Source organism: Ranitomeya variabilis, chromosome 7, assembly GCF_051348905.1.
Source record: "Ranitomeya variabilis isolate aRanVar5 chromosome 7, aRanVar5.hap1, whole genome shotgun sequence".
In the NCBI taxonomy this organism is placed as follows: Eukaryota; Metazoa; Chordata; class Amphibia; order Anura; family Dendrobatidae; genus Ranitomeya; species Ranitomeya variabilis.
The window spans coordinates 43112795-43136971 of NC_135238.1; the positions used below are offsets into that span (position 1 = coordinate 43112795).

The following is a 24177-nucleotide window of genomic DNA, read 5'->3' on the forward strand; positions in this document are numbered from 1 at the left end:
AACTTGATTGGGGCTACTTATCCAACATCCAGACTATCCTGCATTGCAACCTTTTATCAATTTTTCTCTCCCATCCACTTCCAGGGAGATTAGCTACACTGTGTTACGCCCAACGGTGGCACACATGAATTTGTGGACCCACTGTGTCACAGGACCAGGCCTGCCTAGGAAGGGGCATAGCTAAGTGACTACCTGGTGTTCGCTGGACCTCCTGATTGTGGAGTCAGACTGGGCTGCAGGTAGCCACCAGGTACCACTCTTGGGTAGATTCCGCTACTGCAGCTACTGACCCCAGGGTTCAGGTTCGCTGACACTGATTAGGGCTGTGTTCAGACACAGCGGTCTAGGATACTGGATCAGGGAATGGCCACACATGGACTGGGGGACAATATTCAGGGCCTGGCTGCACTGGAACCAGGGGACTTTGGGAACAGGACTGACCACAGCGGGACCACGGGTCTTAGGATTCAAGACTGGCCAATCCAGGACCTGGGCACAATGTTTATGCTCTGGCTGCAATAAGCGTAGTGCATTTACTATATTTGCGCACTGCCTCTTTAAGAGCAGGGGAGCATGCACACTAAGTGCACCGCCGGGAACTACGGCGCGCACACACAGGAAGTAGCATAAACACACCCGGGGAACCATGCCGAGAACCATGACAGTGTGTAAGCTGGCATTCCTGCTTGGAGGGAGAAGAGGACACCATGCAGGGGAGCTGTCAATAGCACTATACAGTGCCATGGGTTGTAAACTTCTTGATTATATTGTGCACCGTGGACAAAGGAACATCAGATCTTTGTAAAAGGACTTGTAACCTTGAGACTGCTGACATTTTTCAATAATTTTGGTTCTCAAGTCCTCTTTCTGTTCTCTTCTCCTCTTTCTGTTCTTCATGCTGGTGTGGCACACACAAACATACAATGCAAAGATTGAGTCAACTTCTCCCCTTTTTATCCGGTTTCAGGTGTGATTTTCATATTGTCCACACCTATTTCTTGCCACAGTTGAGTTTCACGTGCTTGAAACAAAGTTGTTAACCCACAATTTTTGAAAAGTGGCAACAATTTTGTCCAGCCCATTTTGGGAGTTTTGTGTGAAATTATGTCCAATTTTTTTCTTTGATTTTTTTTGTGTGGTTCCAATGCACACAAAGGAATTAAACGTGTATAACAAAAAGTGTAATTGCAATAATTTTCTGGGAAAACACTTCATTTTCTGGAACAATTTCAAGGGTGCCACCACTTTTGGTCATGATATATATATATATATATATATATATATATATATATATGCTTTAAAGGGTTTTTGATTTGAGCCAATTTGTAACAAATACTTAAATACTTCCACCGTGTGGTTGGATGACCATGTGACATGTTAAGTTCAAATTACTAATACTAACCTACAAAGCCAACCATAACCTGTCTCCTCCATATATCTCTGAACTAATCTCCCGATATCTTCCCTCACGTAATCTCCGGTCCTCCCAAGACCTCCTTCTCTCCTCCACACTTATTCGCTCATAACCCGGCCGCCTCCAAGACTTCTCCCGAATATCCCCCATCCTATGGAATTCTTTGCCCCAACACGTCCGACTATCAACCACATTCGGATCCTTCAGACGGAACCTGAAAACCCACCTCTTCAGGAAAGCCTACAGCCTGCACTGACCCCTCTGCCTCCTCACCACTACCGAACCTACCGCCTTACCAACACCGGAGCTCCTACAACCCTCAACCTATTGTCTCCTTCCCCACCATCCTGTAGAATGTAAGCCCGCAAGGGCAGGGTCCTCGCCCCTCTGTATCAGTCTGTAATTGTTAGTTTGCTAACTGTAAGTGATATCTGTAATTTGTATGTAACCCCTTCTCATGTACAGCACCATGGAATCAATGGTGCTATATAAATAAATAATAATAATAACATGTGTGGGTGAATACACGGGGGGGTCTTGACACCTAATTGATTATACTGTAGATAGCACTGTGACCCGCACTTACCAGGAAGGGTGGGGATTGAGGGAGAACTAGGCCATGCCACCAAAAATCCTACACATTTTGAACCACTAAATATGTACGGTTCTTAGTCATATCATGACTTAGAACCATACACACTTCTAGGTTTGAAACGCGTTGTATTTTTTTTATTTTTTTTGTATCTTTTTAATGGATCAATAAGCTCTTTTTTTACTTGGAGATTTGGAGTGAGTGTTGGACAAGATAACCGTTTTTTCACTGGATTAATGTTGCATTGATACTTTAGGAAATGGTCACAGAACGCCTGCTGTGTCTGTTAGTTAAGCTAAAGCTGCACTGAGCAATAACCATGTATTTTCCTGCTAATAGTATTGAGGTCCAGTCGTCTGACAGTTAGCAGGTCTTCTGCAGCTTATCAGCTCTCATGTGACAGAAATCCGGCATTTCTCTTGCCTCATATGAACAGAAACCCACAGCATAATAATACAGTGAGCTACTTCGCTAACAAGACGCCATAGAGGTGTCCAACAGTAACAAGCGGCAAAAATCTCATATGGGCACTAAGCATACTAAATGAAATGCTGAAACTGGAAAGACAAAAACCCAAATAGGGTCTTATCTGCTAATCAAGTGGTATAAAAAAATTCTAGGTACCCTCATCTGCTAGGGGTGTGACAGTCACAACTCCTGTAGAAGCATGTAAAAGTTGCAGTAGGACCACCAAGGAGATACATTGCAATAAATGAGGAATATGGTGTTTCAGGGTCCGCGCTGCCCAAGGTTTAAAGATACGATCACACACAAAACTGAAGCATGAATGCGATTTATTTTGTCAACGCGTTTCAAGGTTTTTTGAACCTCTTCATCAGGACCAAACCACAATGATAAGTGCTTTTTTTGAGCCGTAATTAATAAGAAGCTCCATGCCACTATGCTTTACTACAGCTACTCTTAGGGCTCACACTGGACAAAATGCTGCGTCAACTCTCTGCAGCAATTTCACAAGAAACCTCAGGGACATCCAAAGTCCCAAATGCACACCAAATTTGATGCCGATTTGCCTGTAAATGTGCCACTTGAGATAGGTTAAAGGGAACCTGTTACTATTAACCTGTGGATATGGGGTTAATCTCCAGGTTAATAGCGTTCTGAACCTGCCCTGCTCCAGCACTCAGACTTCCGCTGCCGGGAGGAAATTAACTTTATTACGGCAGCGTTCATGGTGCCGGAACGGTTTCAGCCACTGCTCTGTGTATAGAGAGCGGCGGGTGTAAGACTTGCCCCTGGAACTGACTGACAAAAGGATCAGTATTAGAGGACATTACTTCAATAAAATGGCGCCAGAGTCAGTGCGTGCGCATACCGCGATCTCCAGCGCCATTTTATTGAAGACACTGTATATGCGAATTCACAGACATAGTGTCTTCAAAAAAATGGCACCGGAAATGTACTAATAAAGATGTTCATCACCTGGGTGTAGAACGGATCCAATAGCTAGTATACTATATTCTGCAATATCACAGATTTCTAACCACAGGAGGACTAAGATGGCAGTTATAGGGGTGATGAGCAGTCCCCCGACTGCCATGGTAACAAATCGGTTCCCCGCAATCGTGTTGCAGAGAGCCAGTGGTAACCGATGCGTGATGTCATCTAAATGCCCTATCAGAGGTTGATGACGGTGACATTTAGATGGTTAAACTGCAGCTACTGGAGCAAGAGTCTATTGACAGGCAGATAACGGCTATGTCACGCATATGCCTGGTTGACGCACTCAGCTCCTGAGCCAACTGAATACTTTCCTTGGCCAACTATGATGAAAATGTACATAATTCATCTTTAAAAAGTTAAAGGGGTTATCTGGTCACATTATATTGATGACCTTGGGATAGTTATCAATTTTAGATCATTCAATGTTCAACGGCAAGTGCCGAGTACTGCAGATCAATTCGATATTTGCATCCAACCACCTGCTGGAGCTAATAACAGGTGATCGGTAAGGCTGACGGGTGTCAGACCCCAACACATCTGATACACAGTACTAATTCTGGCTGCATTGTAATTCTTCCCCATGGGTGCTGTGAACCTGCAAATCTGGGACCTACATATTAACAAATAAGGAAAAATTAGAGCAAGAGATAGAGTTAGAAGAATAGCAACGTGAACCAGCTCTAATAGAAGGCTCAATTTTGCTTTCACTAAGGGGTCACCTCTCCTCCTGAGCTCATGACAGCAGGGGTCTACTCTCAGTGACATATTTCTACAAAGTCTAGTACATGACTGACATGACATGACATGACTCGGAAATTGCTTCAATATGGGAAAACAAATAGAGCTTCGCTGCGCAAAACAAACAGATGACTCTTTCCATTAAAAAACACTTTTCTCAGACTTAGAGGATGATATCGGGAAAATAAGAACAAAATCTGTTACCATGACGACACTATCATTGTGTGACGGTATAATAATTGGGCTATATCGTGTACTGCGGTTTTAATGAGGCATTATCACCTGCTCATCAACTCTGTGTGTAATATCTTCGAATAATGAAGACTTTTTGTTTCCAAGTGATATTTGTTATACTTTCACATTCTATATGCTCACAATTTAGTTATGGTAATATTTTATTATACTGTATATAGAATGGAGAAACCCTATCAACAACGAACTAAAAGGTAAATGATAACCTCTATGCAATACTAGTCAAGAAAAATAACTAACTACATATGCTAATAAACATGTGGCGGATCTCATTCCATATGCACCCGTCAAAAGTTATCATATTGGTCAATTCTTGTCTCTAAAGAGTCTACTACTGACACATTTATGGGGGTGTTCTATGGACATGAATAGGGTCTAAAAGTTCCCTGTGTGATTGGAGAACCAGGGTGGGTCATACTACATGTGCAGCTGAACATGGACCCATGGTGGAGAGGGGCCCAGTTGCATTGAATGCTCTGACTCAGGATATTATGGAGAGAGGATGGCATTCCTTTAGAGTCAAACTCACAACCTGTGGCATGGCAGGAAGCAGCTTTAGCAGTGAGCCAAAGGCTGCACTGGGAGGAGCATGTTCGTTGCCTAAAGCTCTAAATAGCATTCTTCTTCTTTACAGGCATAAGGTACTAGTAAATACTGAGATGTATTTCTATATGCCTGTACATCTCTATGCATATGTAAATCAGGGATAAAATAAAAGTCAACAACAAGCACTCATATAGTGAATCTTACATAAACATAAAAGTTATGGTTATTAGAACTATGAATGAAAGAAAAAAATCATCTAGTCATATGAGCAAGTGCATCACAAAAATGTCACTGTGTGTGTCTACGTTCTTTCTTATATATGATTAAGTGCATATGAGTACTGTGTATTTGAGTGAAATGAGTGAGAAATGTATTAGCATTAGTGATGAGTGAATATACTCGTTGCTCGGGTTTTCCCGAGCACGCTCGGGTGGTCTTCGTGTATTTATAACTGCTCGGAGATTTAGTTTTCGTTGACTCAGCAGCATGATTTACAGCTATTAGCCAGCTTGATTACATTTGGGGATTCCCTAGCAACCAGGCAACCCCCACATGTACTCAGCCTGGCTAGTAGCTGTAAATCATTCAGCCGCCGTGATGAAAACTAAGTCTCCGAACACTAACAAATACTCGGAGGTCACCCGAGCGTTCTCGGGAAAACCCGAGCAATGAGCACACTCGCTCATCTCTAATTAGCATGGGTATATTTTCTATGGGTGCCTAGTGTGATTATGCATGCTAATTTACATATATTTATGCAAGGCTTGACCCTTCAGGGTCAGTGTCCACTCATGGGGAGTGGTAGTGACCATGTGGCCACTGAATCGTTCACTGCCTGTCGGAGTGGTGCTCGCACATGTTCCTTGCTGCTTCATTCACACAGGTGAATTTTGGACCTTTTTTCTCAGGGTAGGCAAAGGTGTCAGCAGCTGGACCCTTGTTAATCATACATTTAATCACCTATCCTGTCGACAGGTGATAAACGTTGTTCATGGCACAAATCTTTTAGATTAGCTGTAAATTTGAGATAGTTGCTGGTTAAGCTGAGCATGCAGTGGCGTAACTTGAAGCTCATGGACCTCAACGCAAAAACTTCAACGGGACACCCAATTATTGGAAATCATTAATAGTATTGGTCTTTTCATGTAGGCAAAGGGACTTTTTAGACTCTTTAGCCTCCATGGCCCGGGTGCAATTGCAACCCCTGCACCTATTATAGTTACGCCCCTGTCTGTTGACATAACAAAATGATAGGACATGGTGAAATCGGAAATGCAAGATTATTCTTAGATGAACTGTTCATCCAGTGCCCATCCAGTTTCATTATTTTTGATGTGCTGATAAAAGTAATGATCTGTATTTCTGCATAAAAGATGTGGTTCAACAGAAAACGATAATTTGCTCATTTTATGGTCATACATGTTTGCGCAGGGAAATGATTGGGAACAAATATTCGTATGATAATCTGCTTGGCAAATCAGTCCATGTAAATTGGCCTTTAATTATGAGCATTATGCGAAAGATGCGTATACAGTAGATATAGTTTTAGACCATTGAATTGTAAAAGCAAGCTGCTGAGATTGTGTGGGGAATACGGGCAGAAGATATGTGAACCGTAGTGATAAAATTACCACCAAGGGTTGTCGCTTACACTGGAAAACCTCAGCCCGGAGACCTCACAAAATGGGCAACAGAACATGTATGTAGATCCAATTAAAAGAGGGGGAATGTCATAACCAGACAACTCAGATGGTCGCTTATTGCTGAGACCATAGTCGCCAACACTTTGCTGACTCAATAACTCCAGACTTCCAAGCCTCCTCTACCATTAACATCAGCACATGAACTGTGCATCAGAGCTTCATGTCACAACAAGTTACACGCCTTACATCATCAATAACAATGGCAATTGTCGGATGGAGTGGTGTAAAGTTGCCGCTAGTGGACTCTGGAGCCATGGAAACATCTCCTATGGAGTGATGAATCATGCTTCTCCATCTGGCAGGTTGGTGGATGGTCTGGGTTTTGCCATTTCCAGAAGAATATTACCTACCTGACTACTTTGTACCTGCTGTAAAGACTGATGGATGAGGGATAATGCTATGGGGTAGATATCAGGGGTTGACTTTGGCCCTTTAGTTCCAGTGAAGGAAATCTTAATTCTTCAGTATACCAAGACATTTTGGACAACTGTATGCTTCCAACTTTGGGAAGACAGTTTAGTAAGGGCCTTTTTGTGCCCTTTTGTGTTGAAGCATGACTGCTCCTCAGTGTATAAAGCAAGGTCCATAACGACATGATTGGGTCAGTTTGGCATAGAAGAACATACAAGCCTGGCCTTCTCGTCTAAAAGTCAGTGTCTGAACTCAAATGCTCTTCAAGATGACTGGGCAAAATACCCAAAGGCACAATCTTGTAGAAAGTCTTCCCAGTAGAGGGGAAAATGTTATAGTTTCAAAAAGAGGGGCCAATTCCAGGTCAATACCTTTGGATTAAGGTTGGGAAGTCATACAAGGCCAAGCTTTGCTTATAGCAGTAGATGTACATTCAGCATTTTCTTCTGAATTCATTATTGATCTTCAATTTCGCAATGTTCCTGGCATTTATGCTGCTTCGGTAATGTCCTAAAATCAATCTCAATGTAACATAATAAAAAGCTTTATCATTTCTCCAGATAAATTAAGAGAAATTGGAAGAAGAGAGGGTTAAAGTGACTTTTACTTTCTTGTAAGGCATCTTTATAATAGGTTTTTGTCTAAATATCTAATGTAGCCCTTTTTATAGTAATGCAATCTATAGCACGTGGGTGTAATGAATGGCTTTTTAAAATGTATTTTTTTATTGGCAGTTAACAAAAATAAGAGGTTTATAGAAGTGAAAGACATTTCTGTATAAAACCTGCAACATCTTAGTCACAACAAAGTAGAGTGATGAAAAGTTAAACTGGAAATATGCAAGATGAATCCACAATCAATGAGGATTACAGATAATATGGCAGTTACTATACATTGTCTTCTGAGAATTTCTTGATACTCAGATATAGAATTTGCATAGAAACTAAAAGAACGATATAGAAACACATGGATTTAGCACTGAAAGAATGACAGGCAAAAGACTCATTACATTATACACAATACTACAGCTGTGCTTCACAGTAATGTCCCATTTGTGTTGTATCATGGTATCTCGTAGGATGTCTAAATATCCCCATTATAGTTGTACAGGTAGAACTATTCTTATCAAGGGAGAAAAATGTAAAGAACAATTCTATTAAAAAGTAAAGAAAACACGTTTTTTAAAAAAGTGAGAAAAGTAAAAAAAAATGTGAAAAATTCAAACCATACAAGAAAATCGGAACCATATTCAATGGATATGAATTGCACCATGCTATCAGAAGATAAAAGCGGTTGTCCAGCCTTGGGGTACACGGCTACAGTATGACTTGTGAGTCCTCAAATTGCGAGCTGTGAGGATTCTTCAGTGCTCGTGCCGGGAGAGGCAGACGCGTGACCGCAAGTATGTCATTTGCATACATGCGGTCACATGCCAACTAGACATTCATAGCCTCGATCAATGCAAGTGTGTGGAGCAAGGCAGGACACGTCTAGTCGGGATGTGGCCGAAAGTATGCAAATTGCATACTGTGGTTATATGACCGACAACTCCCGACTTGTAAAAGTTATCCTATCCAAGAATTTAGGAGAAAAGTATTGGCCAGACAGAGACCATGATGAGTAGCACTATAAAAATCCCATAGCATTGCCAATTCTTTCAGATTAACGCTGGCTGCAATGGTAATCTTGGCGTAAAAATGAATTTGGGTCCTTTATGATGATAACGGAAGAGTATATTTCTCAACTTGCTTTACTTGTCTATTTGTGTTTTCAGAACCAGGTCGCGCAGAGCCATTATATATTATGTTCATCACTGTGATGAGACTATCCAGTGTGAAAGTCATTATTCCCTTTTCATTTATCATACAACTTAATCCTGAGCGTGATCAATAACTCCAGAAAATGAGATTTACTGAATCCAACCAGAAACATATGAAGATCTTAGTTTATGCGTTCATACGGGAGCTGAGGATATTTTACTACATTTTACTGCATAATTGTAATGCTGCTGCAGTGCAGTATAGCGCAACCTCCACCAGGGGATGCTGATGAGGGAAGAGAGGTTGCACACACAGCGTAACACCACTGAGCAGTTGCACAAGCGCCACCAAGTGGTGAAAGAGTGGTCGGATGAGCAGAGTCAGAAACTGTCAGGACAAGAAGTACCAGAGGTCACAGCAATACACGTGGTCAAATACAAGCCAGAAGTCAGAGCCAGGCGGGAGCAGATATACCCAAGACGAGAGACAGTCAAACAGGTCAGAAGACAAGCTGGGTCACATACCAAGAGGTCCAAGCACAGGGAGCGAACACTAAGTCAAAGCGGGATGGCAGGAAAGGGAAGTCACGGGAACAGAGTACACGGGTAGAGGACAAAACACGATATCAGCTGCTCTAGCCTAGGAGCATGAACTATCACTGACATTGGTCTGCAGGCCACAGCAGACTGAAATAGCCACACAGAACCCAAAATGAGGCAAATAAGGTTAACCCCCGCATGATCAGACCGGGGAGAAAATAACAAGAAACAAACCCCGGCCTGGATCATGACAATAACGAGGTTGATTTAAGACTGTGGGCAACCACTCCTTTTCAGACTGTCGTGGCAGCCATATTGATAGTAATCCAGTTTAGAAAAGGAAAACTTTAAGGGTATGTGCACACGCTGCGGATTTTGCTGTGAATCCACAGCGGATTGGCCGCTGCAGATTCCGAGCAGGTTTCGTTGCAGTTACACTACCATGTAAACCTATGGAAAACAAAATCCGCAGTGCACATGCTGCAGAAAAAAATGCGTGGAAACGCAGCATTGTTTATTCCGCAGCATGTCAATTCTTTGTGCGGATTCCGCAGTGGTTTACACCTGCTCCATAATAGGAATCCGCAGGTGTAAAACCGCAGGTGAAATCCGCACAAAATCTGCAAAAAAAAACCGGGGTAATTCCGCAGGAAATCCGCAGTGCAGATTACCTGCGGATTTACCAAAATCAGTCCGGAAAAATCTGCAGAGTAATCCGCAGCTTGTGCACATAGCCTTAAATGTAGCTGTCATTTTAGATGACTTTGCAGTATAAGCTGTCATGACTGTGTACTTGAGGAATCACATTATTTTTGGCCATTATATGACTCGTATTCTGCATTGCATACCACTTTCCCCCTCTGCAGGCTCTCTTTTTAATTTTCAGTTGTCTCTGAGCTACTGGGTGGAGACTAGCTGCTGTGATGTCGCCCATACAAAGTAAACAGAGACACAAGAGATTACTGCTCTCCTGTTTCTATGTAGCACATGATCAGGAGCAACACTACCTGGAGAACATAACATAGCAGTATTGAGCAGCGTAGCTGTGACTGCAGCTCTGTGGCTGAGATAAACACTTTCTAGAAGGCAGATGCACAGGTCAGGGTCTTTCTCTCTGTATGTTTCACTCTGCTCCTCCTTCCTCCTCCCCTCTCCATAGACCTCAATAGGTAGCTACAATCTGAAATCTCAGTGAGCTGACAGTCCACCTTGTCTGGAGCAGGACAGATTTTTATCAGTTTTTCAGAGTGGATGATGAGTTCAGGAGATAGGAAAAAGAAATGGCTCATCAGTGGAGAACGAAGCACATTTATTTGATGCAAAACATTACAAAGTTTCTTTTATGCTTTTTCTTTAAAATAAACTGCATCAGTGATCAGAAAATATGTGGAGCTTGCAATTATAATTATTCATTAGCAGGGCATTTCTCTGTCAGTTCTCACTTGGCACTACGTTCTATAAAGTTGCTACTCTATACAACTCCTTTCCACCCCAGACGTTCTGGATCGGTGGGATGTGGGTCCATGGATTTGTTACAGAAAAGTCAGTGTTAGGGTACTGTCACACAGTACCATTTTGATCGCTACGACGGTACGATTCGTGACGTTCTAGCGATATCGTTACGATATCGCAGTGTCTGACACGCAGCAGCGATCAGGGATCCTGCTGAGAATCGTACGTCGTAGCAGATCGTGTGGAACTTTCTTTCGTCGCTTGATCACCCGCTGACATCGCTGGATCGTTGTGTGTGACAGCGATCCAGCGATGTGTTCGCTTGTAACCAGGGTAAACATCGGGTAACTAAGCGCAGGGCCGCGCTTAGTAACCCGATGTTTACCCTGGTTACCAGCGTAAACGTAAAAAAACAAACAGTACATACTTACATTCCGGTGACTGTCCTCCAGCGTCTCAGCTTCTCTCCACTGTGTGAGCGTCTGCCAGCCGGAAAGCACAGCGGTGACGTCTGACGTCACCGCTGTGCTTGCCGGCTATGGCGCTTACACAGTGGAGAGAAGCAGAACGCTGGGGGACAGTCACCGGAATGTAAGTATGTACTGTTTGTTTTTTTTACGTTTACGCTGGTAACCACGGTAAACATCGGGTTACTAAGCGCGGCCCTGCGCTTAGTTACCCGATGTTTACCCTGGTTACCGGGGACTTCGGCATCGCTCCAGCGCCGTGATTGCAACGTGTGACCGCAGTCTACGACGCTGGAGCGATAATCATACAATCGCTGCGACGTCACGGATCGTGCCGTCGTAGCGATCAAAATGGTACTGTGTGACAGTACCCTTAGGAAACTCCAATTCAGACCAGTGGGACAGTAGCTACAACTTCTGCAACAAATCTGCCATGTGTGAATTCACCCCAAACAAAGGTGCAATCCAATTGGTTAGTATTGATCACTTTCTCACATACTTCTCGTTTGATAAATCATCCTTGTCTTAAGGTACCTTCACACGAAACGACATTATAACGATATCGCTAGCAATCCGTGACGTTGCAGCGTCCTCGCTAGCGATATCGTTTCGTTTGACACGCAGCAGCGATCAGGATCCTGCTGTGATGTCGCTGGTCGCTGAATAAAGTCCAGAACTTTATTTGGTCGTCCGATCGCTGTGTATCGTTGTGTTTGAAAGCAAAAGCAACGATACCAGCGATATTTTACACTGGTAACCAGGGTAAACATCGGGTTACTAAGCGCAGGGCCGCGCTTAGTTACCCGATGTTTACCCTGGTTACTAGCGTAAAATGTAAAAAAAACAAACAGCACATACTCACATTGCGTCCCCTGCAGTCTGCTTCCTCCTCTGACTCAGCGCCGCAAAGTGAAAGTGAAAGCAGCACAGCGGTGACGTCACCGCTCTGCTCTCACTGTACGGCGCTCAGTCAGTCAGGAAGTGGACGCAGGGGGACGTGAATGTAAGTATGTGCTGTTTGTTTTTTTTAGATTTTACGCTGGTAACCAGGGTAAACATCGGGTTACTAAGCGCGGCCCTGCGCTTAGTTACCCGATGTTTACCCTGGTTACCAGGGGACCTCGGCATAGTTGATCGCTGGAGAGCGGTCTGTGTGACAGCTCTCCAGCGACCAAACAGCGACGCTGCAGCGATCGACATCGTTGTCGCTATCGCTGCAGCGTCGCTTCGTGTGAAGGTACCTTTACTTCTAAAAATGTTTTGAATTCACATACAAGCCATCAGAATTCCCACTGTATATGTGACCTACAGTGCCATTTATTACACTTTTCTTATTTATTGATGTTCATTTTTTCCATTTTTGTGATCGGGCATTGCCAGTGCAATATAAATGATAAATGAGAACAATTCATGAAGTATAACATTCTCTGCTGCTGGCCTATAAGCATTGGAGATGGTGTGGCCCTTTTATATATATTTGTTTTGTATTTGGGGTCCCATAGGAGTCCCATCTGCTCAGTGCCCACTTTCTTCTAAGGTCGCTCTATGATAGACTGTGTTTCTGAGAAGGACTGTCTTATATTTCCCTTGGGTTTCCCTGTATACAGATTCAATGTTTGCTTGTCCTTTCATCTTGTCCTCACTTCATAATGATAATTCCAAATAAAGGTTAAATCTAATGCGGCAATGCTCCTTTTGTCTTATTATCGGTACTTCAAATCAACTAAAGACTGTTGTGCCACCAACTTGTAGCAGAAATCACAACAGAAGACCAGTGTACGCATACGAAACAAGCTAATTGTATGGGGAAAAAAAAGAATTATATATATATATATATATATATATATATATATATATATAGTTATAACTTATGCTGATTACTATATGCTTTCAGACAACTTGATCTTATTCGATACTGTGAAAACAGACAATCTGCAAATCATTTCTTTTAATGACTCCAAAGTGCCAGGCACTAGCTGTCTCGCTTCTGTCTAACTTGGGTTTCGCTGCCTGTTGTAAAGTATAATCCATCTCTAACATCAGAAACACCGAGATTTACAGGAAGTGAGGAAGGATGTCACAGGGTTATCACGACAGAGAAGAGCCAGAAGACCACAGCGTCTGTTTGCTCCTGCTCTGAAAAGAAGCACTTCACATTCGTTTTAAATGGTGTACGTTTCTTTTGGCAAAACTGGTTAATTGGCCATGTTGGGAGCTATGGAAGTCTGAGCTCTCAGCTGGCTCGGTTAGCCACTCCTATCCCAAATATAATCTGGGTCCTGACTGAAACACATCGTCAGAGCTAGCTTATGCTGCATGGCTGGGAGGATAGTTGTTTGTTGCTTATATGAGAAGGAGTTTGGTGGATTTATCTATGACTGTTGCTTGGGTTTGTAAGTGTGATAACTCCCTTTCCTCCTCTTACATTGGTTTTAACCCATCCTCCACTTCCCGATGCATTCCTCTGTTATATGTGAGTGAATATTTGTATGCCTGGTATTTTCAGCTGCCCTTGTTCATGATGCCTTGTTTATCTGGTTGGTATACTGCGGTGCACGGCAGCTCCCGCCTTCCCTGTGTGGAGTAAGGGAACAGACCTAGGGCGGATTCAGGAGATAAGGCAAGGTTGGTGGCCCCGGCATCTTCACCTTCAGAAGTATCCCAAGGAATAGGGCAAGTTAGGATGCCCCTAGTGTTAGGGACAGGGAAGGAGCTCCTGGTCCCTGGTCACCAGACAGCTGAGTCATGACAAAGGGTCTTTGTCTCTCTGCTTCTGCTCTCTTCGTTCTCTCTGCATACAGGCAGAACAGAGAGGGGAGTTTTCACCTCAAAGCAGGAAAAACAATGGACAAAAGCAGGTGAAATGCTGGAAGTGAGTGGACGGATGTCCCATCACCTATAGTGCTGGCAGTATGATGAAAATCAGGAATGTCCCTGGACAAATTAGATTGCTTTGTGAACCCCAAAAGATTGGATTTATTGTGGGGGATCAGGGCAGCAAGACTATACTTTTCTACAGGTTTTATGTGAAAGTGTAGCCTTTATATTAAACATATATTTTTTTAAAATTGCTAGTAATTTTTGCTATACACCTATATGTCACTACCTACACTCACTACTGAAATTGCAACACCAAGAATGAAAAATCGTGGACTCATCAAAATCACACGACCAATAGACATTTTAATGATATGCACATTTTCAAAAATTTCAAATTATTCAGTAGAGTATGAGCGCCACATGCAAAAATTCCCGCTCTTACACACATCTCGGCAGCTAGCAGTGAGGTTATTAATGGTTGTATGAGGCATGTTCAGCCATGCTGAATGCACTTGAGCAAATCATCAAGATCCACTGCTGGCAGCTTATGTGCAATCACCAACCAATGATGTCCCAGAAGTGCTTGATGGGAGACAATTCCAGGAATGCTGACGGGCCGGCCATGGTAACATGTTTAGGCCATTCAGGCTGCTCACAGCAGCACGTCAAACATGCGGCCTGGCAGTGTCATGTTCAAAAACAGCTCCTGGGACACTTTGGAGAAATGACTGAACCACTGGTTCCACAACCAAATCAATGTAACGTTGGGATGTTCGTGTACCAGGAATGAATGAAATGAAGACTAGAGGGTCCGGCTACTGTACATTATGCTAACCCACACCATAATCCCAGGAGTAGGACCCTCGTGAAGGTCTCCAGACCAATCTCTGGTTATCATAGCGTCCAAGACAAATTCAGGATTTTGCTCCATTCCAGTCTCAGATCTTTATCTGTAGACCACGAGGGTAACGCCATGAAGAGGTCTTCACAAGGGAATGTCATACCAGTCCTACTCCAAACATTATGGTGTGGAATGGCATGATGTATGGCAGCCAAACTCACCTAGTCTTCATCCCATGCATGTTACCAGCTCGGCCTTACATTTAGTTCTGTTGTGGAAACAATGGTACAGACATTTCTTTAAAGTGTCCCAGGAACTGTTTTTCAACACAACAATGCCAGGCCACATCTTACTGTGACTGCATGACCTTAATGTGCTACCATGGCTGGCAGCATCTCCGGATTTGTCTCCCATCGAGCAGATCGAGTACATAAATAAGAACAAAGCATAAATATAATATGGAACCTTGTATAAACTCTTATTGAAAGGACTAGATGGTGGCCCGATTCTAACGCACCGGGTATTCTAGAATATGTATGTAGTTTATTTATGAAGTTTTCAGAATAATGCAATTTATACACAGGATTCATCCAGCCGGGCGCGACCAATTAGCGAAGCGTGGTTCAAATTCCGCACCAATTCTGTCGTTGATTGGTCACGCCCGGCCGCGAACAATCAGTGAAGCCAGGGCTTGCTCCAGGTTTTTGAGGGCCCTGGGCGAAAGAGTCTCAGTGGGCCCCCCTCTTTAACACATACCACGATTCACGATGCACAGATACAGCAGAGAAATATAGCACAGCCAAGTAGCATACAGCCCACGTAGTATATAACACAGCCCACGTAGTATATAACACAGCCCACGTAGTATATAGCACAGCCCACGTAGTATATAGCACAGCCCACATAGTATATAGCACAGCCCACGTAGTATATAGCACAGACACGTAGTATATTGCCCAGCCACGTAATGTATTGCACAGCCACGTAATATATTGCACAGCCACGTAATATATTGCACAGCCACGTAGTATATAGCACAGCCACATAGAATATAGCACAGAGACGTAGTATATAACACAGCCCATGCAGTATATAATACAGGCCATGTAGTATAGAGCACAGCAATGTAGTATATTGCCCAGCCACGCAATATATACCACAGCCACGTAGTATATAGCACAGAGACGTAGTATATTACACAGCCCATGCAGTATATAACACAGCCCATGCAGTATATAACACAGCCCACGTAGTATATTGCCCAGCCACATAATATATTGCACAGCCACGTAATATATTGCACAGCCACGTAATATATAGCACAGCCACGTAGTATATAGCACAGGGACGTAGTATATAACACAGCCCATGCAGTATATAACACAGGCCACGTAGTATAGAGCACAGCGATGTAGTATATTGCCCAGCCACGTAATATATACCACAGCCACGTAGTATATAGCACAGAAATGTAGCATATAACACAGCCCATGCAGTATATAACACAGCCCACGTAGTATCTAACACAGCCCACGTAGTATACAGCAGTGTGAGCACTATATCCCTGTTAAAAAAAAGAATTAAAATAAAAAATTGTTATATACTCACCTTCCGTCGGCCCCCAGATCCAGCCCAGGCGTTTACCGATGCTCCTCGCGACGCTCCGGTCCCAAAAATGCATTGTGGTCTCACGAGATGATGATGTAGCGGTCTCGTGAGAATATAATCATTTTTTATTTTGTTTATCGTTTTTAACATTAGATCTTTTTACTATTGATGCTGCATAGGCAGCATCAATAGTAAAAAGTTGGTCACACAGGGTTAATAGCAGCGATAACAGACTGCGAAACACCGCGGCATAACGCAGTGTAACGCAGCCATTAACCCTGTGTGAGCGCTGACTGGAGGGGGCACTGACAGAGAGTAGGAAGGGGCGAATTTGTGGCCGGACTGTGCTACCGGCCGCGACCAATCAGCGACGCGGGATTTCCGTTACAGACAGACAAACAGAAAGACGGAAGTGACCCTTAGACGATTATATAGTAGATAGGAAGTATAAGTCTAAAAAAGCCCCAGTGGGCTAATTTTCTTTGTTCTTTTGTTTTTAACTAATGATAATAATATGGAAAAAATGCCAAATTTAAAAAAAATAAACATATATAACATCAAAAAGCTGATTTAAACAATAAATAATTTTCTCATGATAGCCATTACAGAAGAGATTATCTACAGGCAGGACCAGCGTTATGAGCAGGCAAATTAGGCATTTGCCTAGGGCCACCACTTTCCCACGGGCTCACAGTCAGTGGCATGCCACTAATGGTGGCAGACCACGCAGCCGCTATGGGGCCCAATGCCAGCGCCGGCTCCACACATCCCTCCCCGCACCCATCATCGCGCATTCAATTGTATTAGCATCCTAGATGCTTATGCAGTTGAAAACAATGATGGAGGAGGGAGCATAAGGTGACGCTTTATCTCCGATCATTCCATCTCTGCATCTAATGTCTCAGCCAGCTGGTGTAATTACATCACTTCATCATGCCATGCTGTGTCGGGCAGTGGAGCTTTTTAGGTCGATGCGATGCCGACACTGGAGCAGTAGGGGAATGGGGAGAGCTGAGTATGTGGTTTTTTTACATTGGTACGTGGTGGTCATAATACTGCAGGACTATAGGGCTGCGTTATACTATATGGGGGCTCAATTATACGATATAGGGCTACAATGTACCATATGGGGGCTGCATTATACCATATTATACTATGTACTATATGGGGGCTGCATTATACTCTATTGAGGACTATGGGGTGTGCATTATACTATGTGTACTGTATGTGGCTGCATTATACTCTTTTGAGGGTGCATTATACTGTATGGAGGTCTATGGTGAGTGCATTATACTGTACGGAAGACTATGGTGAATGCATTATACTATATATATATATATATATAGTACTATGGGCCACATTACACTATATGAAGAACTATGAGTCGCATTATATGATATGGAGGACTATGGGGTGTGCATTATACTTTATGGAAGACTATGGGGTGCTTTATATTATAATGTAAATCTATGATGCGTTATACTATATGGAAGACGATGGGGTGTGCATTATACTATATGGATGACTATGAAGTGCATTATCTATATTGGATTGTTTATGCCAGAACAAAATCATTGTTCTCATCGCTTGGTGTGAACTGCAGAACCACTGAGCTGCTAGTGATCGTTCTTTGTCCATCATTCTTCCTCAGGCAGCGTAAAGAGGACGGGAAAGAAGCGTCGAACGACTTCAATATTGTCAATCTTGCTCATTTAACGGTCTGAACTCAGCGCATGTAAATGCAACCAAAATGTTTCTGTGTGATGGTGCAATAGGTGAGCATATAGGGCCCCACTTTAAACTTTTGCCCAGGGCCCCATTTTGTCTAAAACTGGCCCTGTCTACAGGGGACAACCCCTCACATAATCTCAAACTATCTCACTATCCCTGAGTGAACCTGTCCTAAAAGCCTGCAATCTTTCTTAAAGCAATAAATATCAATTAAAAGATACTTTTTTATAAAAGCCGGAAAAAAATGAGGGTAATAGTAGTAATAAGAGATGTAAACCATTAGAGTGTTGTGCATTCAGCATACCAACCAGCAATTAGAGCAAACAAATGCACCCAGACCATATGCCAGGCTGAAATAGAACCTCTACATTGCCGATCCGAACACCCACCCACACAGCGTTTGGCAGGAAAGCAATTCAGTACACAAAGAATTACCATTCTGAAAGATACCAAGCTTGGGAGTGAATACGCTGCAATTGTTTCGTTTCTGGCACACGGATACATTGTGCGATCCTGTAAATACTGCCATCTGTACAGAACAATTAGACGGTTTACCCAAAATATACCAAAGTGTTTCTGTTCCTTTTCCAGTGCTGCTTCTCTAATACTGCTCGGGTCACTATTTACTGGCTGTAGCGGTGACATCATGAGCTCAACGACTGTGAAATGTAGATGGTAAAAACCGCTACAGCAACAGGGAAGGTAATTTCTTGAGATTAATGAAGTCCATCAAAAGACTAAAGAGGCAAGAAAATTAATTCTCCTTTCAAAGTTGTTCCTGCACAGTGGTCTTCCTAGCCACAAATTGTGAAGGGATCATAATTTCACAGAACACCTCAAATAATGGCTGGACAAAATGGTTGGCACCTTTCCAAAATTGTTGGTAAACAACTTTGTTTCAAGCATGTGATGCTCGTTCAAACTCACCTGTGGGAAGTAACAGGTGTGGACAATATGAAAATACCACCTGATACCAGATAAAAAGGGGAGAAGTTGAATGAAAGGTTGCAGCGCAGGATAGACCGAATGGTGGATAAGCAGCCTCAATCAAGTTCCAAGTAATTCAAGTTGCCCTGCGGGTTCATGGTGTATTAGTGTCAGCACAAACTATCCATCAATATTTGAATGGAATTAAATACTATGGCAGGAGACCCAGAAGAACCCCACTGCTGACACAGAGACATAAAAAAGCTAGACCACAGTTTGGGAAAATATATGTGAGTAAGCGAAAATCCTTCTGGGAAACTGTCTTGTGGACCGGTGGAACCAAGATAGAGCCTTTTGGTAAAGCACATCATTCTACTATGTACCGAGAATGGAATGAGGTCTACAGAGAAAAGAACACAGTACCTACAATCAAATATGGTGAAAGATCAAAGATGTTTTATGGTTGTTTTGCAGCCGCTGGTATGGGGTGCTTTGACTGTGGACAGGACATCATGAAATCAGAAGAGTCAGACAGTGTCAGAAAGCTGGGTTTGTGTCCTAGTTCATGGGTATTCCAGCAGGACAATGACCCCAAATATACTTCAAGAAGCACCTAGAAATGGATGGAAACAAAGCACTGGATAGTTCTGAAGTGACATCAATAAGCCTGGATTTAAATCCCATAGAACACATTTGGAGAGATCTTAAAATTGCTATTGGGAGAAACACCACCTTCAAATATGAGAGACCTGGAGCACTTTGCAAAAGAAGAGTGGATCAAAATTCCAGTTGTGAGGTGTAAGAAGCTTGTTGATGGTTATAGGAAGCCATTGATTGCAGATATCTATTCCAAAGGGTGTGCAACCAAATATGACGTTGAGGGTGCAAACAAATTTTCTGGCCCATTTTGGGGGTTTTGTGTGAAATAATGTCCAAGTTGCCTTTTCTCTGTGTTTTTTTTTGTGTTGTTCCAATACACACAAAGAAAATAAACATGGGTATAACAAAAAAGAGTCATTGTATTAATTTTCTGGGAGAAATACTTCATTTTCTGGAACAATTTCAAGGATGCCAACACTTTTGGCCATGACTGTATGAAATCGACTTTAATCAAAAGGCTGATCAGCCTATATTCAATATATTAGCCAATATTCGAACAGCCGCCATAATGAATGTCAAACAGCCTTCCCAGAAACAACTTGATAGAAGAAAAAGAGAAAGGATTTATATTTTAGAAGGATTTCTATATTTTTACTAGCCTGATTGATATACCTGTAACTGTGCTGTTCTGGTCCAATAGAGACATGGTACATGAAGGTTTATGATTAAAATAAAATATGCAGCAAAGCGGCATAAATTAAGTCAGAAAAAGGGTCAAATGTGAGATATCTGTTCAGGCTTGACAGCACTTTTATGTGATACCTGTCATATACGCCAGTGCAGACGTTGAGGACTGACAGTAGACACTTTGGGCCACATTCCCCCTTCCCTATCCCTTATTGTTACAAGGGGCTGCAGGGGTTATCCATTTTCTATTGAAATTTCTACATACGAAACGCTAAACCGCCTCATTACTAAACACAGAGTAGACCTATAGGCACAATACTGAAGCAGTCAGTACAGTGCAGATACAGGAGATTTTACTGCCGATATCTGCACCGGAGCGAAATGTCTTCAGTTCCTATGCAGCAGACGATGAAGCAAGAAGTGTGAATAACACTCACAGTACATGGCTGCCATCCATCTGCCATCTGCGTGATGTCTGTTTTTAACATTGTAATGGGCAGGAGAGAAGCTTTAGGGTATATGCCCATGATCCAGAACTGTCAGCGCTTTGGACGCAGCGTATGCGGTCTACTGAACGCAGGTGAAGCCACATATGTTCACTGAACCGTGCGGATTCACCGCGTTCAATACATTCTATGGGTGAAGTTTCTCTTGCAGAGGCGCTATTGACGGTTTGGAGAGACGTGCCACATGTCCGTCTCCTCAGGTGAGCCGCGGCCGTCTGTGGACGCATAGTGTGCATGGTATTTCTTGAAATCCCATCCACTATGCTGTAACAGCTGGAAGCTGTGGGTTGGACACTGCACAAGTACTGATCGTCTGCACGTACCATTACAATTATTATTATTATTTTTTTTTTGGCATACAAGAAAAACACTGAAGGTAAAAACAGGCACACTGATCAAACACGGATGAAAATCGGATCCAGAACATGGATGAAAATCAGTCTGGTTTTTTTTTCAGCTATAAAAAAAGGACCACTCAGTTTTTTCTTTTTGCATATGACAAGAATGGAAGGAATTCAGATCCGGCACATTGATGAAAATCAGTAAATCGGTCCTATTACTTTTTTTCTCATGGGCAAACCGGGCCGAAAAAAACCCCTTATGTCTGAATGAGATCTAACAGCGCTTTTACTGCATGTTCCTGGGTCTCATCTGGGCCTGCGTCCAAACCACCCTGCAAAACGGGTTTCAGACGTAAGCACTGACGGGGCCATAGACTATAATGATGCCAGCAGAGTAGACGTGCATCATTTTTGGGCGTTTTCACTGAGATTCCCAGTCAGTCTACAGCAGTGTTTCCCAAACTCCAGTCCTCATGGACCCCACGGGTAATGTTTTCAGGATTTCCTTAGTATTGCACAAGTAGTGAAAGTATCATCAAGGCATCAGGAAATGTCTCACCTGTGCAACACTATGGAAATCCTGAAAACATGACCTGTGGGGTCCATGAGGACTGGAGTTTACTGGTCTACAGTCTATTGAGTGTAAGCCTCCAGTAGGTGTATACACCAGAAAATGATGCATGACAGAGAGCACGCTCACTCTGCCAGCACCATTATAGTCTATGGCCCTGTCGGCACATACGTCTGAATTCCATTTTGCTAGGGGATTCAGATGCAAATGCGGAAGGGACCCACAAACGTGCAGAAAATCGCAATGTGAAAGCACCCTATGGGTCCCATATGCAATACATTGCTGTCAGCCGAGCGATGGTTCAGATGACAGCCATCTTTCCTGATTCCTCCGCAGAGCGAGCTCTCCTGTGCTCTCAGGGCATAATGAGGAGGCCCCCAAACACATTAGAATAACATCGGGCAGCATCTGCTGGCGCAGCCACCTAATGTGTACAGGGGGCCATCTGACTATTCCCCGACAGAAGATGTTGTGGGGTAACTGAGGATTCACATGTCCAATTTTGTATTGCTGACCCCTTTGTTCTTCATTACATAAGCTGTTAACACGTATGGGGGACTTAAAGGGGTGTTCTCAAGTTTGACAGACACCACTTAGCCAAAACATAAGGGATAACTTTCTGATCACTGGGGTCCGTCCACCGTGGCCCCTGATAGGAGGGATGTTAATTATGTGCACTGCTGCACCATTCATTCTAGTACGAGCGCCAAAGATCAGTCGAGCGCTAAGCCTGGCAATCTTCGGTTCTCGGCATCGGTGAGGACCATGGTGGTCGGACCCCCAGTGATCGTAACTAGGGGATAACTTTTTGAGAGAAGAGTATTTAGATATAGAGCTGGGGCAGCAGCCACAACCTTTACCGCAGGTGAAAAAGAAATATGGCTACGAGTCTGTCGTCAGTATATTATCGCACAATCCTTAGGTTACAAGGATATGATTTAACTTTTTGCATGATCGTCGCCTTCCAATATAAGTGGTTGGGGATGATCATGTTATTTTTCACAGAGACATTCACGACATGTGATCGGCGCTTTATAGCTTGTGTAATATTAACATTCCTTGCAATTACTGAAAATTGGATTAAAAAACAAAATGTAAATTACCTTCTGAATCCTCGGAGAGAGGGAAGAATCCATGGTGGATCGCCTGGATCTGGTGGGATCTGTGACTATAGTCCTCCCTGTCCCATACAGGGATTATTGCACAGCTCTCTATAGGGCTCAGCAGCACCTCTGTTATGGATTTACAGAGGAACAACTCTGGTAACTAAGTAACGCTCTATGGGACCCAGACCACAAGGTGTGTTTGTGTAGCCGTGCAATTAACCCCGTCAGTCACATATAATCCCTTCACTACACTATAAAAAGGCAGAAATAGCAAAGTGTATAAGGGAACAAGGGAACAAGCGCTGCCCCCTGTCCTGGAAGTAGCTGCCCCCTGAAAAGTGAAACTTGCTGCACACACACAGGTCCTTGGGTTACCATGGCGCCTGTGTACAGACATCATGGCCGCCTGGAGCTTCTCCACTCCTGTGAAAGGCCCTGTAGTTTATTAGCATAAGAAAGCCTTAGTGGGAGTGTGAGGTGACAAATCTTCTCAGGAAAAAAGGACAGAAAAATAAAAAAGAGATAACTTTTACCTCATAAATAGCAGATTCTGTCAAGTATTTCACGTTTAAACCCAGTTTAGTTATATAATCTGACTGGTTATAAAAGGATAACACGTCTGTTCAGGAGCCAAGGAAAGCTTTGTGATCACTCCTGTTTAAGCCATATTGACTGTCACCCAGCTTTTCCCAAAACAGACAGAGTTTAATTTAGGAAAAGTGACAAGTCAATAGCATGTACACCCATTTTTCTGTGTACAAATGGCGACCTTTCATTGTCATAAAGGCCCATGCCAAATCTATTAATGTTTATCCCGTTTATTACTCCATCTTTTTTTTAGTTGCTACACCAAAATGATAAACGACAAGTAAAAGGGCGCATGGTGAACCATTTGTCGTGAACTTCGACATATTTATGATTTCGTTTTAACATAAAAATCACATATTCTATACAGGTCGCAGCTGCCTGAAAAAAGGCGTCATTTTTACGCTTCATAAAAAGCCGCAATTTGGGGAAACTTCTGCAGTAACGTCCAACATTTACTGTAATACATTGATCTCCCTCTCTTTTCTAACATTGGTACCAATTAGCAGGAATTAATAG

At 43.0% G+C, this 24177-nt stretch overlaps 1 protein-coding gene across 1 annotated transcript in view; it reads right to left on the reverse strand.

Moving 5' to 3' along the window:
• DNAH3 (dynein axonemal heavy chain 3) overlaps nt 1-23329 on the reverse strand; it is a 373447-nt gene extending 350118 nt beyond the window's left edge. Inside the window, exon 1 of the mRNA XM_077274961.1 lies at nt 23071-23329. Within this exon, the coding sequence (XP_077131076.1) occupies nt 23071-23103 (33 nt within the window). The 5' untranslated portion in view covers nt 23104-23329. The remainder of the gene's footprint in view (nt 1-23070) is intronic.
• Nucleotides 23330-24177: the final 848 nt, after the last annotated feature.